The sequence below is a fragment of the Lipotes vexillifer genome, unplaced genomic scaffold, assembly GCF_000442215.2.
Source record: "Lipotes vexillifer unplaced genomic scaffold, Lipotes_vexillifer_v1.1 scaffold196, whole genome shotgun sequence".
Lineage (NCBI taxonomy): Eukaryota > Metazoa > Chordata > Mammalia > Artiodactyla > Lipotidae > Lipotes > Lipotes vexillifer.
The window spans coordinates 831,683-851,759 of NW_006775077.1; the positions used below are offsets into that span (position 1 = coordinate 831,683).

General features: G+C 42.2%; 1 protein-coding gene across 1 annotated transcript in view; it reads right to left on the reverse strand.

Annotated features, from left to right (window-relative positions):
* Nucleotides 1-20,077, reverse strand: part of ZNF236 (zinc finger protein 236) — a 93,513-nt gene that overhangs the window by 37,918 nt on the left and 35,518 nt on the right. Inside the window, exons 11-14 of the mRNA XM_007449674.1 lie at nucleotides 12,820-13,092; nucleotides 11,316-11,519; nucleotides 2,910-3,051; nucleotides 2,003-2,263 (exon numbers count right to left, since the gene is read on the reverse strand). Of these exons, the coding sequence (XP_007449736.1) occupies nucleotides 2,003-2,263; nucleotides 2,910-3,051; nucleotides 11,316-11,519; nucleotides 12,820-13,092 (880 nt within the window). The remainder of the gene's footprint in view (nucleotides 1-2,002; nucleotides 2,264-2,909; nucleotides 3,052-11,315; nucleotides 11,520-12,819; nucleotides 13,093-20,077) is intronic.

Consider the following 20,077-nt stretch of genomic DNA (forward strand, 5'->3'; position numbering starts at 1 on the left):
AAAAAAAAAAAAAAGTCACTTCTCGACTACTTTTACTGAGGAGGGGGGGAACAAAAATGTACCGAAAAGCAGCAAAGGAAAGAACACGCACTGTCACACCTCCACCACAGGGTGACTGTACAGTGGTGCCATGGGTTCACGGGGTCCTCTCCACCACCCTGAAGGAGAGGAAATGTGCCCTCTGTTGTGACTGGTGGAGCCTTGTTTTCTGTTTGTTTGCCTGGGTGTTTTCACAACTCTTACTACAGCGACTTTTTATTTTTAATGTAAGTGTATATGGCATTTTAGGAATTCCCAAGACTTCAAACAAAGGGATCAAACGACTGGAGCTGCTGCCTGCTCACAGGCAGGTTCACAGTACACGTCATCTATAAGATAAACCCCCAACTCTGCAATGACAGACCTACCCGTCCTTACGCTGCCACCTGAAAGTCACGCACACTCTCCCCTGGCGTAAGCATGGCACGTGTCCCTCAGCGGAACCCTGGACAAGCAGTGGCCAAAGCAACACTCCACTGACAGAAATGACCCGGCTAAAAACAGCTGACCCTCTCCCCAGAAATTACAGCACTGGCCTCTGAGCCTGTAAACTGTACTACCAACACCACCACAAAAGCACACTGTGAAGGCCGGGCATCTTGCAGAGAGGCGTCATTCACCGTGCTCTGGGCAAGCTGTGGCCACGCCCCATTTCTCTTGGCAGGGGGGCAGCAGCGCATGCTCTGAGCGTCTCCGCCCCCATGAACTCCCCAGCTCCTGAATGCGTGTGAAGCACAGAGCTTCCTCCATAAAATGCAGCCAAGTATAACTGTATATATAATTGGCAAGAGTCCCCTAACTGACACCACCGATCTCACATTCCCTAGATGGTCTCGAGAAGCACTTAAACTCCTCGGCTACACGATCAACTGTACCAAAATCGAGGAGAGTCAATTCTGTCAAGTGTGCTTCGGCATCCAGAGGGATAAAGCCCAAACACTTTCTCAGAGTTACCTTATTCTATCAGTTGGGAGTTTTGTTTGGTAGGTAATACCTGGACAGAGACATCTGGGTTAAAACACGGCTCAAAGGTAAACATTCTAGGGCAGAAGGCTAATATTCTTTCCTGGTAAGCCTGGTAACTCTTGCTCTCAAAGTCTCCTAGGAGGTGGTCGTGGTCACCTTGTCCAGGCTTTCCGTTACAATACAGAATTCCGTGGCTTCACAGAAGCACCACTGAATAAGCTCCAGACACAGTCAGAAATGCATCTCTGGAAGGGCTCGTTGGGTCACCTCCATTTACAGATGAGGCAGCCCTCTAAGCAAGCAAAAATCTAAGTTAGGGCTTCCCTGGTGGCGCAGTGGTTGGGAGTCCGCCTGCCGATGCAGGGGACACGGGTTCGTGCCCCGGTCCGGGAAGATCCCACATGTCGCGGAGCGGCTGGGCCCGTGAGCCATGGCCGCTGGGCCTGCGCATCCGGAGCCTGTGCTCTGCAGCGGGCGAGGCCACAACAGTGAGAGGCCCGCGGACCGGAAAAAAAAAAAAAAAAAAAAAAAAAAAAAAAATCTAAGTTAGCTTTAATGATGGATTTATGTTAGCTAAAACATATTTTCTTTCTGTCAACAACCTACAATAATTACCATTCAGATAACACTAATGATATGCCTAGAGGTCACAGAGTTGACCAAGATTTTCTTTTCTGAAACCTTCATCACCTCATTATTGTAGACACTGTCTATCTAGCATTTTATCTACTACTGATTATCAGTTTAAGAGAGTTTAGAAAAGCACTGAGGCCAACACTGACCACTTCAACACTACGTTAAAAATAAAAATGATGCGCTTCAGTCTATGGTTCTCAATAGGTCACTGAACACTGATACAGAAGTTTCTTTAGCTCATACACCTCCCGCTAGAAGTAATAATAAAGGGAACAAAGACAACTATTTCTTCAAAACGCTCCCCACCATCATCTGGGAATTATAAGGACTGTTAAAAAGTGACCATCAGAATTATACCTACCTATGGGTTTTCATGTGCTTTTTGCAATTTAGTGAGGTCTTAAATGTTTTCTGGCAATAGGGACACATATAGGGACGAAGGTCGTTATGGATGCCCATATGTCGCCGTAAGCTACCACCAGTAGTGAAAGCTCCATTACATATCAGACACTTGAAAGATTTAAGTCCCGTATGCGTTCGGACGTGTGCTTTGAGCACTCCTGCAGAAACAAAGCCTCTTCCACACTGAGAACATTTAAAAGGCTTTTCACCTGTATGTGATCTAAAAAGAATAAAAATGGTAATGAATAAGCGTCTTACGCTTTCACACTGCTTTCTAATTTAGAACGCACTCTAGTAATTATCTCACTTGGCCACCCCTTTTCTGAGCTCAGCAGCAGAGAGACTCAGCTCTCACGTCCCCACAATGGGACCTGAGACTCAGCGCTCAGGTGACTCATCTGAAGTCCCGGGGCTCGCATACAACCGACACAAAACCAGACCCCACATCCTCTTCTACGTTCTGTCCTCTTCTCATGACCCCTCACTGTCTCTTGTGATCAGGTTTCTATCAATACTTCCTCTTCACTGTTGCTAGCACCAAGAATTAACCTGATGAATACACCCGAGAAACTGGAAGAGCATAATCCTCATGAAGCAAACCAAACACTTCTCTGACATGTCCCAGAGATTGCAAATACTGAAATATAACAGGAGTGTAAATAAAGTTCAGTGGCTGTTTGTGGGTAAAACATTTTGGTCAAGACACTGGAGAATGAAAATATCAATTATCAGTAAATATTCTGGGGTCAAAAGTGACATTTTAAATAACAAAAGCTAACACTACCATTCTTAGTATTTCCACAAGTCACCAGATCACTAAATCACTGTAGCTATAAATTTCCATCTCTGAATCTACATTACCTTACCTGATGTGTTGTTTAAGATGGCAAGATTTTTTATAGGCACGATGACAGTAAAAACACTTGTACGGTCTATCTGCTTCATTTACAAAATTATTATTAAAATAACTTTGAAAAAGCTGGTTTCTTGGAATGGGCTGGATAAGACCTACAAACCAAAAGAAAATCAGGAATAATTCACTGTCAGTGCTACTAAGAAATGTCAAAAGGCATCTGCTTTACCCAGAAGATAAATATCCTGAGGAGCCAGATTCCAATGTTGCGACTAATTGCTATGTTAATTGTGTTAGGGACTCGCTATTTAAAGAACACCTACCAGGAAACACTTAGAGAGTTAATATAAGAGAGATATTATTTTCGACATAAGAAACACTTATATTGTCACAGTTACTTCTCCTTGTTCTAGAGCCAATTTTTCACGGATTTCTACATTTAACTTTCTATATGAGCATCTGTTGGCATGCAATTTATATAACTACATCAACATTTAGGTTAATCAGAGTTTTTAAGTCCCTTATTTGTTCAGTATGAAGACTGTACCCTAGGTACTATAACAAGCTCAGACAGAAATGATTCCAACATGATCTTTTGTTCTAAGAAAGTCAGGGTTTTCACAGAAATTTTATTAAAAGAAAAGCTGTAACCAGCAAAATTACAACCTTAAATATTTCACGTTTTACATACTTTCAGTGAATAAAGAATATGCCCTTAGGTTGACCGTGTAATAAGTATGTCTTGATCAAGCAACTGAATTATTTATGAAATTCAGGACAAACATACATCTGAACCCTCTGAATTACTTAATGTTTACCTGGAACAACAAGAGGAAGACGTACACTGTCGGTTCTACCTGGGCTGTTTGCTCCTCCTCTCTCCCAGACAGTGCAGCTATCAGCCAAGACTCTGGACTGGCCACACTCCCTGCTCCCTCAGCTGTGCCACTCACTTCCATGCGATGATTACCAACAGGCACCTCCTAACACACTGTTGTCCAGACTGTCCCTAACAGTGCGGGTTACAGCTCAATCCTGTCCCCTAAAACCTGCTTGTTCCCCCAGCTCTCCTAGTTGTATGTAGGGAACCCCACCTGCCTAGTCATGCGGGGGCCACAGGGATTTCAGACTTGTGGAGCTGCTCGTCAAGTTTGCCGTTTGCCAGTCCTGGAGATCCCACTTTTCCAGTGTTCTTAAACTTGTTTCCTCGTTTCTATTTCCACTGCCATTTCCACTGCTATTTCTATTTCGCTTTGCTCGCATGTGAGACTTAACTGAATGGACCCCCACTTCCCGATGCTGCATGAGAGCTCATTTACTTTTCAAAGGGAATTCAGAACCTCCCTTGTGGGACTTCCCTGGTGGTCCAGTGGTTAAGACTCTGCCCTCCCAAGGCAGGGGGCACAGGTTTGATCCCGGTTAGGGAGCTAAGATCCCACATGCTGTATGACACGGCCAAAAAATTAAAAATTTTTTTAAAATAACAGAACCTCCCTTGTGATTGATGTGTGTACAATCCACAGGGCACACACTCGAAGAGCCATTTCACAAGGATTCAGGACTGGCGAGATGCATGGGGACCACGCAAAGCCCTGCCCTCCGGGCAGGTCCAGCATCACTCTACCCTTCACAGCATCGCCCTGCTTTTTCCCAACAACTCCTCTCTCGCGCTCAAGAAGAGAAAACTTCAGTCCTTCAGTCCACCCCACCACCTTCCCCAGGACACACGCGCTAAGTCTGCTGCAGACAGGCTGACACGCCTGGCGCTCAGAGGCAAGATGGCCGTACAAGGGCCGATTCCCAAACCCAGACGCACGTTCACTCTTCTGCATGGCTCTGTGCCAGACACGCACCTAGACCAGCCTCCTGAATGTTCTGCTCTGCCTTCTCATGTCACCAGCAGAAGAATGTCCCTGGCACAGTGCGCCGGGACCCGAACGGCAATTTGCTCAACCACCTCCCGTGGTCTGCCACCAAGAACGGGGCCACCGCGACCACCCGGCTCGGCCTCCTGGCACCGGTCCCCACCTCTCTCCACACCCACTGCCAGCTCCTACCCAGGCAGCTTTGTGCTGTGATTCTTAACGAGCCTCACTTTCCCACCTCCACACGCTGACTCATTTCTGTCCCAGCACTTGTCACTGCTGGTTCTGTTTTCTCTTTCCCCACTCCCTGGGCTATAGCTTCTGGAGCCTGGGGCCTGCCCCATGGTCATAGATGTAGCCCTGAGCCAAAGAGCACTGGCCAAGTAGGACACGTAGATACGATCGAATATACTAATGATCCTGTTCTCAGTGTTTACAAAATCAGAGAAAGAAAGGAAGGGAAGAGGCACGCACAAATTCCAACCAAGATCGTTGATTCACGGTCTGACGGTCAACCTTTATTGGACATCTACTTTCAGGGAATCATGTTAGATTCTATGAAGAGAACAGAAAACTCAAGTGAGTATTTTCCAAACTGGCAGCCAAAAAGGGTATCTCCTCTGGTCACTGTGAAGCTTGTGAAACTGTGAACCTCAAATGCTCTGCAAGGAAGGTCCACAGGCAACACATAATAGCAACTGTTAGGCACAGTTCCCCGGTATCTTGTGCAAACAGGTTCAGTAACTATTAGCATAAAGTACCACTTAATTGAAGCTGTAAAAGCTCCAAGTAACATCTGATAAGCCACTTTCTTGTGCATTTGCTGAACTTAACGGGATGAGTGATTTCTAAGAAAAACACCAAGAAACAAATTTAAAATTCTCCTCCCACGTTAAAATGGGCTGTGCACAAACACACAAGCTGAGCCATTGATTTCATAGACTCCGTCAGACAAGATATGCACTAAAAAGCAACACAGGAAAGTGAAATAATTTTAAGCAATTAGTTATATAAATTGTATAAGTTCGTGAAAGTAGATAAAGTAAATGAAATTCAGAAAGTAATTTTTAAAAAGTAAAAAGCCCTCCTATAGCTGTCTTCTACCTGTTTCATAGGGAAAAAAAATAAGATATTCACAAATAAGGAAACAAAGTATTGCCTTTGCCATTTCCCACATCAAAAAAAAAAAAAAAAGCCATACTGGGTGCTGGGGGCAGGGCTGTGCAGGGGTTCACTGCCTCCCAGTCAGACCTGAGGTCAGTTAGCAAAGCGGGGTTCCGGATGAGCGCCTCCCTAGCCTGCAGTGTAGACACAAAGCTCATCAGACGGCAGAGCCGGGCTGCACCCCTAAGGCTCCAGGCTGCACCCGATTCAGCACCTTCAGAGAGCTCGCCACCCGTCTGCCGCGGCAGGCAGGCCCTGACTTCCAGCCTGCACTGAAGCAGCCTGACGCCAGAATCTACCGGGAGACTTCAGACTGGCTGTCTGTGCCAGGCCTTGAAGCTGTGAGCCCTGTAAGGCCCACAGACGATCCTCCTCTCCAAGTCACCCCCATTCTGGTGCAGGGTCCCCCCTCCAGCCCCACTGTTCTCCCAGCTCTTTCTCCTGTGGCTTCTGGAACCTACGTTCCACAGCAAACAAGTTCTCCATCATAAACAGGTCCCATAAACAGAATGTTCAGTTACTCCTTTCTTTTCCGAAACAGCACGTCTGTGGTTCTAGCGGCTGGCCTGGAAGCTCCGGCCCCTAAGGCCCCCTCCGAGCCTAAGGAGCTCGAGCCTCCTGTCCCGGCCCAGCTCCGCCTCCCAGCCTGTCTTCACTTCCTCCCCAGTCCCACCTGCCCTCCACGAACCAAATCCCTTTACCCAGTCCCTTGCCAATACACTCTTGTGCAAGTCCTCTGGCCCTTTCTCAAATAATTCACAAGATCATAAAAAGAAAAACAAAAGAATGTGCCCAGTAACACCCCTCAGAGACAACCACAATGAACGGTTTAGTATCCACTCTTAACAGAAGTTTGTAATGCGAAAACATAAGTGGGATCAACCACACACACTGTTCTGGTACTACCTGTTCATACTTCATACATATACTTAACTCTCCAAGGCATTACATATGACATCATCCCCATCACCCTTTGGATGCTGGCAAGGAATTCCACTGTACCAGTGTACCCAGTTCCTTTAATGCACTTCTGGCGGACATTCTGCCTATTTCTAACTGTACACTACTGCAGGGCTGCAATAAACAATCCAGTATATACAACTGTTACCTTAGTGTCTCCTGGCTAGACACAGAATTACAGTCTCTGGGCAGCATCCAGGCATATTTATTTTTAAACAGAACCACAGATGATCCTGAGATCTTTCAGGGGGAGGGGAGGGGTCCCACCTTGAGCTCTTCAGAAAGTGAAGTAACAGGCTTCATTTTTCCGATGCTTTATTTTTCACGTCTAATAATTTTACAAAGTTCTGTTAAAAAGCTAGGCTAGGGCTTCCCTGGTGGCACAGTGGTTGAGAGTCCGCCTGCCGATGCAGGGGACATGGGTTCGTGCCCAGGTCTGGGAAGATCCCACATGCCATGGAGCGGCTAGGCCCATGAGCCATGGCCACTGAGCCTGCGCTCCGCAACAGGAGAGGCCACAACAGTGAGAGGACCGCGTACCGCAAAAAAAACCCAAAAAAAGCTGGCCTAAGGAGCTTCCCTGGTGGTGCAATGGCTGAGGGTCCACCTGCCAATGCAGGGGACACGGGTTCGTGCCCCGGTCTGGGAGGATCCCACATGCCGCGGAGCGGCTGGGCCCATGAGCCATGGCCACTGAGCCTGCGCGTCCGGAGCCTGCACTCCGCAACGGGAGAGGCCACAACAGTGAGAGGCCCGCGTACCGGAAAAAAAAAAAAGCAAGATAAATGCACTAATATCAATATGATTAAAACATGAATATAAACTTGGAAGATCAATCATGACAGTGCTGAGGTTTAAAATAATAGATAACCAGGGACTTCCCTGGTGGTGCAGTGGTCAAGGCTGTGCGCTCCCAACGCAGTGGGCCCGGGCTTCGATCTCTGGTCAGGGAACTAGATCCTGCATGCCGCAACTGAGAGTTTGCATGCCGCAACTAAGGAGCTGGCGAGCTGCAACTAAGGAGCCCATGAGCCACAGCTAAGGAGCCCGCCTGCTGCAACTAAGACCCGGTGCAACCAAATAAGTAAATAATTAACTAATTAATTAATTAATTAAAAACAAAACAAAAGCCCACTTTTAATTTAAAATAAATAAATTAAAAAAATAATAGATAATCAAAACCTGGCTCACTTCGAAGAAAATATTTTTCAAACATCTATGCTCCACAAAAATGATGGGAGCATACACCATTACATAAACTCACACATACGCACAGTCATATATAGAAAACACAGTGATTTCTTTAAAAAAAAAAAACAACAAGATATGTCATATACACATATGATTTGAAAATCCAGAAGCAGCTACAGATCAAAATATTACGATCACCCTGACTCCAATACTTCCCCAGTCTGCACGCTGTTTTATTTAAACTTAGTTCTTGAACTTAGAAGAGAAAGCATTCAGAGTACAGTACACCGCATGTCTAGTGAAAACAGCCCCAAGTGCAATGAACTACACGGTATCTGTGTTCAGTGAAGACTAGTGGTGCTCGATGCCAAGATCCAGTGGCCACCTGGGCCCCTGGCTGCTCCTCCACACTCCTGCGCCAGGGGCGCAAGGCTGACGGGTGTGGGAGGAAGTGAGCTTTACTGACCACGCCCTGATCCAGAAGTCTGAAGACCCAGGTTCTAGTTCTACCATGAGCTCTAGCTGTAGAACCTAAAAGCAATGTTAGAACCCTCTCTAGGGCCCACTTTTTACGTCTGTGAAAATGACGAGTGAGGAATGTAGGCAAGTTTGGGAAAGACTACTTTTAAGTTCCCACGCAGCTCTGGGAGTTTTCAGAATTACACAACTATATGGGACTATTCTATCCAATAATGCTCCCTTAATATGCAGAGAGTAAGTTACTTGCTGTAGTATTTTTTTATGCATTCTAATACTTTCCTAAGTGACAGTAATTAGTGTAAAAGGTATTGAGCTTCAAGTAACTAGACTGGACTGGAACATCTCATCTCCCAGTTAAGTCAAATAATTGTAACTAATCTATGCTAAACCCTCTCTGGCGTGTTTTTATCAAGATCTGTCCCCCAAACATAATTAGAGTCACACTTTTTCTACATAGGCCCCAAGGAGCTCAGATTCAGAGAGAAGAGACAGACACAAATGCAAATAACGACGAAGTGTAAAATAAATATTTAAATATTTTACATTTTACAATGTGAAGCCAGCTCTATGAATCACTTCCCCCATGTGTCCCACTCAGCCTAGAACAAAGGAGAATTCTGCTTCCACTAATTTAGTCTAAGATACAGGTGTCTGTGAAGCTAAAAGCACAATGTTCTCCATTTTAACCTCGGAAAAAGTCTGGAGAATCAGGGCTCCAGTTCAACTCAACTAAGGATTTGTAAACTTAACGGCAAGAAACCCACAGGTGTGTAACCTGAGTCATGGCAACCTGAAAACACTGGTAATTTGACTGTTAACCCTCAAGCATGAAGGATAATTCTAGGGCTGCTAAGTAAGTTTTTAGTCTGTCCTAAGTTTTAGAGATTTTTTTGCATTTCAAGAATAACACAAATCACTGAGAACCTAGAGACTACAGTGAAGATTAAATACACATTAAGTGAAATTGGTCTGTTGTTTTGTTTTGTGAGCTGCCACAACTGCACAAGGACATCAGAGTGTTCTAACCCACCATGGGAGTTCCGATCAGTGTCTACACCCTAAACAATTAAACATCCTAAGAATTACAGTTCCTAGGAAGCTTAGTAGAAATCATACGTAAAATCATTGCAGGCTGGTATCTGGGGAGTATGCTCTTAAACTTGTTGTCTCTTGGGGGTTTTCCATTTATTTTAGAGTCAGTTCTGATAAGCATGTTACTCTAGAAAAAGTCCACTTCATCTAAATTTTCAAGTGTATTAGCAAAATGTTGTAGAGTATCTGCAAACAATTTTTATCTCATCTGTATCTGTGCTTACAGCTTGACTCTCATTCCTAATATTACAGATATTTTCTTGGTCTTTAGTTTACTAGAGACGTGTCAAGCTATCTATTCTACTGTTAACTTTTTAAAAATTGTAAAATTATGTTCACTAGAATTTTGTCTTCTATCTTAAATTATTATACTTATTAATTACTTTTTGCTACTTGCTTTTTTATTTTTCTACCTTTTTGAGTTATATATTTTATTTATTTTTGTTCTTATTTTTTAGTAAGAAATACTTCTTAAAAGCTGTTATCGTCTTTTCTGATAATAGCTTTGGTCCATCCCACTGTTTATAAAAACGTTCCCATTTCTAGGATGTAATTGCAGTTTTGAGTCTTACTTTTCCATAGAATGAAACTTTAGACAGCTACTTTCTATTAATTTATGTTTTCATTGAACTGTAATCAAAGACTGTATCCTTCACAGTACCTATTTCTGAAAACCTGAAATTTCTCTATACCCTAGAATGTGATCAACTTCTGTTTCACTCACATTTAAAAGAGTGTGTACTTTGGAGTAGAAGGCTTTAAAGCCATTCAATCACCCTTTTGATATGTGTGCTTCAAATCCTCCTCAGTCTCACTGTGTTTACACCAGTCTAACTGAGGGTCTCTCACTCTGGTTCAGAATTTGAATGTTTCTCCTTTCTTCTGTTTTTGGTTTATATATTTTGATGCTATGCTCCTAGATACATAAAAGCTCATGACTACTGATCACCTTATTAGTGGACTATAGCTGACATTAGTCTACAGTATCTCTCTTTTTTTTTTACCATTTAAGCTTCATTTATATTAAATTATGTTTTGTTTGATATTAATTTTGTTCACAGACTAGATTATCTCGCCTAAGATGATGAAATACAGGAGAACTGCATAAAAATGTAAATTCTTGCACAGAACTTAATGAGTTTCCTTTAATCCTGTTTTAGGACCTACAAAAATCATTTTTATGAAGATTCTCATAAAGTGTTTTTAGTTAGCTAACAAAATCATAATTTACCTTGATCATAACAACACCAAGCCTAAAAAGAACTTAGAAGCTGGCAGATTTACCTTTTAATCCAAAGGTTAAAGCAGCCCAGATAATGATCTGTTACACAGCATGTGGGGCTTCTAAGATGTAAATGACACAGCATACTGTGTGCCCCACTCAGGACACCCACCCACCCCACAGGTCCACTGAGGTACAGTCTTCCTTGGTGAGGACTCACATAGGAACATCTTCACTTACACAGCACTTCCCTCTTACCGAGAACATAATCTGAGCAGCAGTTGAGCCAGAACTAGGATCTTAATTTAATTGTGAAACTTGCTGGCCCATAAAGCAAAACAATCCTTAACAACAACTCCACTGGCACGACACATACAACTATCTAACTACACCGACCATAATGTTCATACAGCCTTTGCAAAGTACCAAGGGAGGACAATCTTACCTACGTCTGTTATGAGGATCGGCTCCTGCAGAGGAATATCGGGGACTGGAACGTTCGCCTTGCCAACACGAACTTTTGCAGGTTTACGCTGGTGCCTCATCTTTCTTAACTCCGTGTGTTTAAAGTGAGAAGCAATGTGAGTCTTCCTGTGGCCTGAGGTTCGAAATTTCTTGTCACAGTGAGGACAAGCAAAAGGTCTGACTCCTGATAAAAAATAAAATAGACTGTAGAATTATTCCAAAGAAATACATCTCAGTTAACGCCAACATAAAATTCTAGTATTTTAATACTGATTTGAATTCTCAATTTGTTGTTTCATGCTATATGTTTATAATTTCATGGACATTATAAATTAACAGTTATTCTCCCTTGTTTGCATACAGTGCACGTTACAGATGTTGAGGCATGTAATAAGAGCATTTTAAGTAAAAGAAAAAAAACCAGGGCATTTACCATTTTCAGGAGAAAGCCTAAAATTGTAAAATGGATGTTCAAACACCTAGTAGGTCCTTAAGACACTAACGTGAGTAAGGCTGCTCTCCTCTCTCAAATCATCGTCTCTGTAACTGGAATAACGACGGGGCCCCAGGCTTGCTGCTGGGATTCTACACACTTGTGTTTGAAGAGCACTTAGCAGCACCCAGCATTTGGTAAGCGAGCAGTAAATGGTGGTTGTTTGATTGTAAGTAATAATGTCACTGCTGCTGCTGATGACAGTAATAACATCCTTTTAACAATCCTCTGCTACGACTTCCCTTTTCTGAAGGAAACTTCCTTTTCTTACAATTTTACTGGCAAATGAAAATGCAGATTCCAAAGAAAGGCATAAATATATCACAACAGTCTCATTTCAGCTTCTTCAAATACTCATCTACACGCTCAGCTCAGCCCAGGAACCGCAAAGGGTTCGGAGAACTTACTGCTAATGGGTACGGGGCTTCTTTTGGGGGTGATAAAAATGTTCGAAAATTAGATAGTGGCATGGGTTGCACAATTCTGAAATGCACACTTTAAAAGAGTGAATTTTATGATTTGTGAATTATACCTCAATAAAACTGCTATGAACAGAACTGGAGCCTGAAGTTCTCGGATGACAAAATATCCGAAAGGTAGAGTGGGTATTGATATTGAGGTCTCAGCACAGACACTCCCAGCCTGAAGGGTGCCAGCTAAAACCCAGAGGCCCCACGGGGGCGATGCCGGCCTCCTCCTCGGGAAGGCCCTCCTGGGCTGCATCTGAATCCCGTCCTCCACAGCGGTCTCCTCTCCTCACTCCCTGCACTCCTGCCCTCACTCCTAAGCGGTACAGTTTAATGCTCCCTCTTCGGGCCATCGGCTCCATGAGGACCAAGGTCACGTGGACTTTGCTCAACAGCGTGTGCTGTGTGCCCAGCCCGCAGAAGGTCACTGTCACACTCACTGAAATAAAGAGCAACGAGTGCTCCACACGCCCAGCCAGCAGCGCAGACCCCGCCGTGAACCACCTGCGGCGGCAGGCCCGTACCTGTGTGCAGGCGAACGTGCACCTTGAGGCTCCCCGAGGTGGAGAAGCTCTTCATGCAGCACTGGCACTTGAACGCCTTGACGCCCGAGTGTGTTTTGACGTGGGCCGTCAGCGTGCTCTTCACGGCGAAGGCCCGGAAGCACTGCGGGCACTTGAAGGGCTTCTCGTGGGTGTGGATGCGGATGTGGCGCACCAGGTCGCTGGGCTTGCGGAACTCCTTGGTGCAGTAGGGACACACGTGCCATCGCACACCGTTCTCCTCACGGATCGACCCTGGAGGAAGATTACAACGAGAACAGTCCAGCTTGGCCTCGAAACCGCATTTCACCAATTATTAATGTCCTTCTAGGCTTAGATTTAGACAGCACATCATACTTATAAAAAGCTATAGACCTTTTGCCACTGCAGAGGATATATGATCAACTGTGGAAAAAGCTGAAATTTCCATAATAACTGAAATGACTGATGACTATGATTGGATCTTGCAGAAAATCCTAACAGTCCCATATGAACACAAATCATAGCCTAAGAGAGATAAGAACGCTAACTGGACGGGTACTATGATATAAATCAAGAATCAGCAGGGCAGACTCAGTCTGCTCTAAGTGTAAGTAACAGTAGGTGTGATCAAATGACCCCAAAACTAACTCAAAGAACATGAAAAGAAGGAATGAACTTACAATAAGTATTTTCTGAGCTGATCTGTTATCACTAATAAAAAAAATGCAAATAAAAATGAGGAAATGGTAAATTCCTATCCTATAGAAAGGAACTGATAAATAGTTAAAACAAAGAAATAGCATATTTGATCATGAATGAGTTCATGATTTATGATCAAATATAGAAGAGTCCTTTGCAACGCTAAATATTGCGTTTGGCCAAAAAGTGCCTTTGGTTTTTAAGTAAAAATAAAAGATGTATTTTTCATTTTCACCAAGAACTTTACTGAACAATGTATTCACCCTTTTGTTCCACTACCTTCTGCCATTTTTCAGGCAACTTCATAATTCCATCTTCCCAAAACTTCTTATCTTTTTGAGCAAAGAACTGTTGCAGGTGCCTTTTACAATCTTCCAGGGAATTAAAATGTTTTCCATTAAAAGAATTTTGTAAAGACCAAAATAAATGGAAACCTGAAGGTGCAATGTCTGGTGAATATGGAGGATGAATCAGAACCTCCGAGCCAAGCTGCGACAGTTTTTGCCTGGTCATCAAATGAACATGCGGTCTTACGGTATCCTGACGGAAGACTATGCATTCTCTGTTGACTATTTCTGGACGCTTTTCGTCGAGTGCTGCTTTCAGTTGGTCTAAATGGGAGCAGTACTTGTTGGGGCTGTTTGGTCTTCCGGAAGGAGCTCATAATAGAGGCCTCCCTTCCAATCCCACTATATACACAAAATCACCTTCCTTGGATGAAGACCAGCCTTTGGTGTGGTTGGTGGTGGTTCATTTCGCTTGCCCCGCAGTCTCTTCCTTTCCACATTATTGTACAGTATCCACTTGTCATCGCCCGTCACAATTTGTTTTAAAAACGGAACGTTTTCTCTTCATTACGTTTAAGTAGAGAATCGCACGTGGAAATACGGTCAAGGATTTTTTCGCTTAACTCGTGTAGAACCCAAACAACAAAGTGATTAACATAGCCAAGCTGGTGCAAATGATTTTCAGCGCCTGATTTGGATATCTGGAGTATGTCGGCTATCTCCCGCGTGGTATAACGTTGACCGCTCTCAATTAATGTCTCGATTGGATCACTATCAACTTCAAGTAGTCTACCCGACCGTGGCGCATCGTCCAGCGAGAAATCTCCAGCACGAACCTTCACAGACCACTTTTGACACGTTCGATCAGCCACAGCACCTTCTCCACACACTGCACAAATCTTTTTTTGTGTTTCGGTTGCGTGTTTACCTTTCTTGAAATAATAAAGCGTCATATGCTGAAAATGTTGCTTCTTTTCTTCTCTTCAATATTAAAATGGCTACACAAAAATTCACCAGTTTTAGTTAAGTCTTTTTTTAAATGCACGCTGATAGGACAGCCGTCACATACAATCTAACAAAATTGTTTCGAATGAAGTTAAAGACAACTAGGTGCTACTAGAGCCATCATACGGAAAAAAACCAAATGAACCTTTTGGCCAACCCCATACTGTTATTCAACCTTGATCCAGGATTGAAGCTATTCCTCTCAGAAGAAAAATCGCAAGTGGAATTTATGGAAATATAATTAGTAAAATAATACCTAAATTGGCAAATTTCTAATTTGGCAGAATCAGCTTTTTAAACTTCAATTAGATGTATTCACCAGAAATTAAACAGACACCTACAATAAGGTAAGGAATCCACTTGAAATCAAGTAGATTTGGGCCCTGCTGGTGAAATTCATCAGAAAATTTTCACTCTTTATTTAACTGTGCCTTTACAGACATAGTTTTATTAGGGAAAAGAAAAGCTCTCTGTTCCCTTCTCTTTGTTATCAGTCAATACAAGGAACTTTCCTTATGTGCTAGTGAATCTGTAAGGAGAGAAAATGTATTTTCCTGAATATAACACTCCTTATGGGACTAATTAACATAGAGAAAGAGGTTAGGTAAAAGAACGAAAAGTAATATTTTTCTAAAAACAAGAACAAAGAGAGGAACATACACACACCACTGGCGGGTGGGGGGTAAAGAGCAGAAAACAAAGGCAATGGTTTTTAAAGTGAGAGAAGGGGATACTGCTTATACTAAGGAAGTCTAAAACTTAAGATTGCTTAAAACTAATAGGTATTAGAAGAAGTGCATAATTACCTAAAGGTCTTATCATGACAAATCAGAAAAACAACATACAAAGAGATAAGACAGAACCATAATATCTGTCAGCTAAAATCTGGAAATCATCTCCCCAAATCAGATTTTGTTTCCAAACAAAAATGAAAATATGTCTTTAATTATATAAGATGACATAAAACTGTCACCAGGTTCTAATTATTTCTGGGAATGAACTGGAAGAGAGATACAAACTGGCAGCTGAAGCTTCAAAGCTGAAGCTGTCTCCAAATCTGGCCTGTATATATTTTGTTTGGCCCAGGCAGTGTTAGAAAAAGAAAACTGAATCCAGATTTCTGACCCTTTGACAAACTGAATGACCTGGAAAACCAGTTCTGCATTCCCACATGGCAAATCTTTCTTGGTGCTGGGCAATAGCTTTTCTCTTCAAACACATTAATAAATTTTGAAAGAAAAAACATGCACAATCATCTTCAAGATGAAAAGGTATTTACTAAAATTCAACATCTAGTTTTAAGTTTTAAAAAACTGCTTAAAAACAGGAAGAGGTGAGTAAAACATATCAATACAACATTTGCCTTGACAGGAAAATACTAAAAGCAATCCTATTAAGGTGAGGAAAGAGTCCACTATCACACTGCCATTAATTTATCATGTTTGAGAGATACTAGCCAACGTAACTAGATAAGATAAAGAAATGCAGAGTAATAACTATAAAGATAAAATCATTGTTTACAAATGATAGGATTATACACCTAAAAAACTAAAACTCAGAAAGAGGCCCACATTTTAGTAGGTGAAAATCAACATCCTTCATACCTACCAACAAAATCCAGAAGAAGATTTTAAAATACTACTAAAATATGGAAAAGAAAAAAGAGATCTGAGTAAATGGAAATGCATACATACCCTATTCTTTTTTCTTAAGTTATTCTTTTTATTGAATGAAAGATCTTTTAAGTTCTATAGTGCTTTACAATTTTCAAAAGTTTCACCCACACGATTTCATATAATCCCCTATTAACCCTATTCTTTGGTATAAAGACAAAAATTTATAAAGGCATCAATTCTCTCTGACTGAATCACTTATATACAAATACCAATAGGGATTCTTTTAGAACTAGTTTTGGAAGTTTAGCAGTCGCTTTTAAAGTACATATGAAAATATAAATATGTGAAAACAGTAAAAAATACACTTTAAAGAAAAGTGTAGTGAGAGAGGATTAGGTATCCTAGTTATAAAACACACAATAAAGCTAAAAGCATTTGGTATCACAACACACGAATAAAAAGACCGATTACTGGAATAAAGTCCAGAAAAGACCCATACAGGTTTGAGAGTGTAATATATGATAAAGGCAGCATTGCTTTCCAGCGGGGAAAATGTGACTTATTCAATAAATGGTGTCTAGGCAGCTGGGTGCCCATCTGGAAACAAAAAATAAAACTGAGTCAAAGATTTGGTTTAAAATATGAGAGTAAACAGATAGTAACTGGACATATCATGGTGATCATTTTGTAATGATGTATAAAAAAACGAAAGTATAAGTGTTAGATAAAAGGGGCACTTTTTCCATAATGTCAGTGTTGAATTCTAAGTATTACACGAGTCCAAAAGACATAAAACACTGACAAATTTGGCTACATAAAAACATTTCTCCCCCTTCTGCTATATAAAAAGAAAATACCTCTCCCTTTTAACTCAAAAGCCAAACAAATTAGAAAAGAATACGTGCCATAGATACAGCTCACGAAATACTACTAGGTAAAGAGAAAACGAATGCAGCAGAACATTTAGCACTTGGAGGATCTAGATGAAGGCAAAAGGCAATTCTCCGTATTTACTGTTCCTGCGATATTTCTGGTAAGCCTGCAATTATTTCAAAATCAGTACTTTAAAACTATCTTTACAGAACTTACCCTCTGAAAGCTCTGACACTTCCAGAAATGTACCCTACAGATATACACATATCCATGACAGCATTATTGGTACTGGCAAACACCTAAATATTATTTACCCATAAAAGGGAATACTATTCAGGCATCTTGTAAAACAAGCTATCAGGTGGGAAAAAGTGAACCACAAAATAATACATACAGTATGCCATACATCCTGCTAAAAAACAATAATATATAATAACATGCCTAAGCTTGTTTAAAAGACACAGAAGACCCCAGTGACGGCAGCTGCCTGAGGGAGGGGCGCATGGAGGACCAAGATGAGCAGGGAGGGGACTCCCGCTTTCCACTGTATCCCATCGTGTACCTTTTGAATTGTGGGGCATGAGCAAGTTTCACCTGCTTTTAAAATAACTTAAAAACGTACGTATTCATTACGCACTTGGTATGTGTCAGGCGCTATTCAGTTCTCTTCCATTTATTCTATCCCTTTTATCTACCCCTGTTACAGATGAGGAAGCTGACATTTTAAAGGTTAACTGACTTTATTAAAGCTTCATAATAATTTATACGTCACAAGTTTTATGATAAATATAAAAGCATTTGTTAAACGTTTAACCGATACACAAAATACCTCTTAAAATAACAAAGCAAATTCTACTAAAAATATTCACTCTCACAAAACTGAATAAATCAAATAGTGATAGTTATAGATGGCAGAGTTCAATTTGGAAATGTAATTAAGGCTAATTTTAAGCTGTTAAGAAAGTGTTACGACTTACGAGACAAGAATAGTTTGCTCAGGGTCTTCTTAGGGTATCAGATGGTGTCAACTACCCCTGAAGAGGTATTTTCAGAAACAATCATTACATTAAACGTATACTGGTCCCTATAAAGTTTTAATCAAGAGGAATATCTTTATATAGAAACATGTCCCCATGATAATTTTCTCATCACAGTATCAGAGAGATGGTTAAAACAAAAAAAGCTGGCTCCAACCTGCAGTAAGGATCACAGTTAATCTAAAATTTACTACAACTACATAAGCTTGCTAAGTGCTCTAAGGACTTCATTTATTCAAGTATTTCAAAAATTAATCTGGGGCTTCCCTGGTGGCGCAGTGCTTGAGAGTCCGCCTGCCGATGCAGGAGACGCGGGTTCGTGCCCCGTTTCGGGAAGATCCCACATGCCGCGGAGCGGCTGGGCCCGTGAGCCATGGCCGCTGAGCCTGCGCGTCCGGAGCCTGTGCTTCGCAAATGGGAGAGGCCACAACAGTGAGAGGCCCACATACCACACACACACACAAAAATGGTATTTGCATATAACCTAGGTACATCCTCCCCTATACTTTAAATCATCTCTAGATTATTTCTAATACCTAATGCAATGTAAATGCTATGTAAATAGTTGCCAGCATGTGGCAAATTCAAGTTTTGTTTTTTGGAACTCCCTGGAATTTTTTTTCAAAAAAAAAAAAAAAAAAAAAAAAAAATTAATCTGCATAATCTTTACAAACTCGATGGACACAACACTCCACATTAAAACAATGTACAATACGGTTAACTGCAGTTCCATTTTGAAATCTCCATCTAATAATGCTCAGTGCAAAAGAGAAAGCTGTTTCTAACACCTAAAGATATGGGACAGCCCAGGATGAAGCCTCCCTTCCCGTTACTTTCAGGAAGCCAGGTCTGGCCTTTCACTTGAAGACGTGTATGTTGCCTGCAGCCACATCAGAGCATGTTCATAGGCTCAGCATGACGACTAGCAGTTAACTCGTACAAAACGTTTCACAAGGCCTATGGGTTTCCATCAGTTTACTGGGGCACATAGAGGAGACGTTCAAGAACGCACAGCTAAACGTGTAACCTACAAGGCTATCATAGAGCTATTATGAAAAATATGTGGCAATGGCCCTTTATTTCCTTCTTGCCTCTCTAGATCCCAGGAAAACCCAGACAGTAAACTGCTTAGATTCCATCGTCCTATTTTTCACTTGGGGAGACGAGGCCAGACCCAAAGAAAAAGGAGAGTAGGGCCACAATGTTTTGTGGGTTGAGAAACGAGGATCTCACAATCGCACGTTAACAATGAGAAAATACATTCTCAGAAAGAAGTGTTAACAGAAATGGCAGGGTTACTCCATGCTCTCCAGAAAGAAAGCACTTGCTCCCAAGACACCTGGGAGGGGCAGAGTAGTTATATTCACTGAGAAAATATTCTCAAAGGAACGCTTTTCCCAAAAGGCAGGAATCTATTTTCTTCAAGAAAGATGCATTAATGCGTGCTCCCATGCAATGAGCCATACTGAGCACCGTGGGGTGTTCGGAAATGAAGGGAATGTATTCTAGCTGTCCACAAGTGACGTGAGGGGCCACGGGGGTCCTAAACATTCTAGTCTGCAGGACTGAGAGGGGGGAGACCTGTGCTCCTACGACGAGGCGCCCTGATCTGGCCTCAAATGACCACCCGAGTCTGCAGAGAGAACAGGAGAGGAGGGGGAGGAAGAAGACATTCACGATGCAGAAAAGCCTGGGGAAACCCGCGCCATTCAGAAGACGTGAGAATGCTGAGAACAGCAGG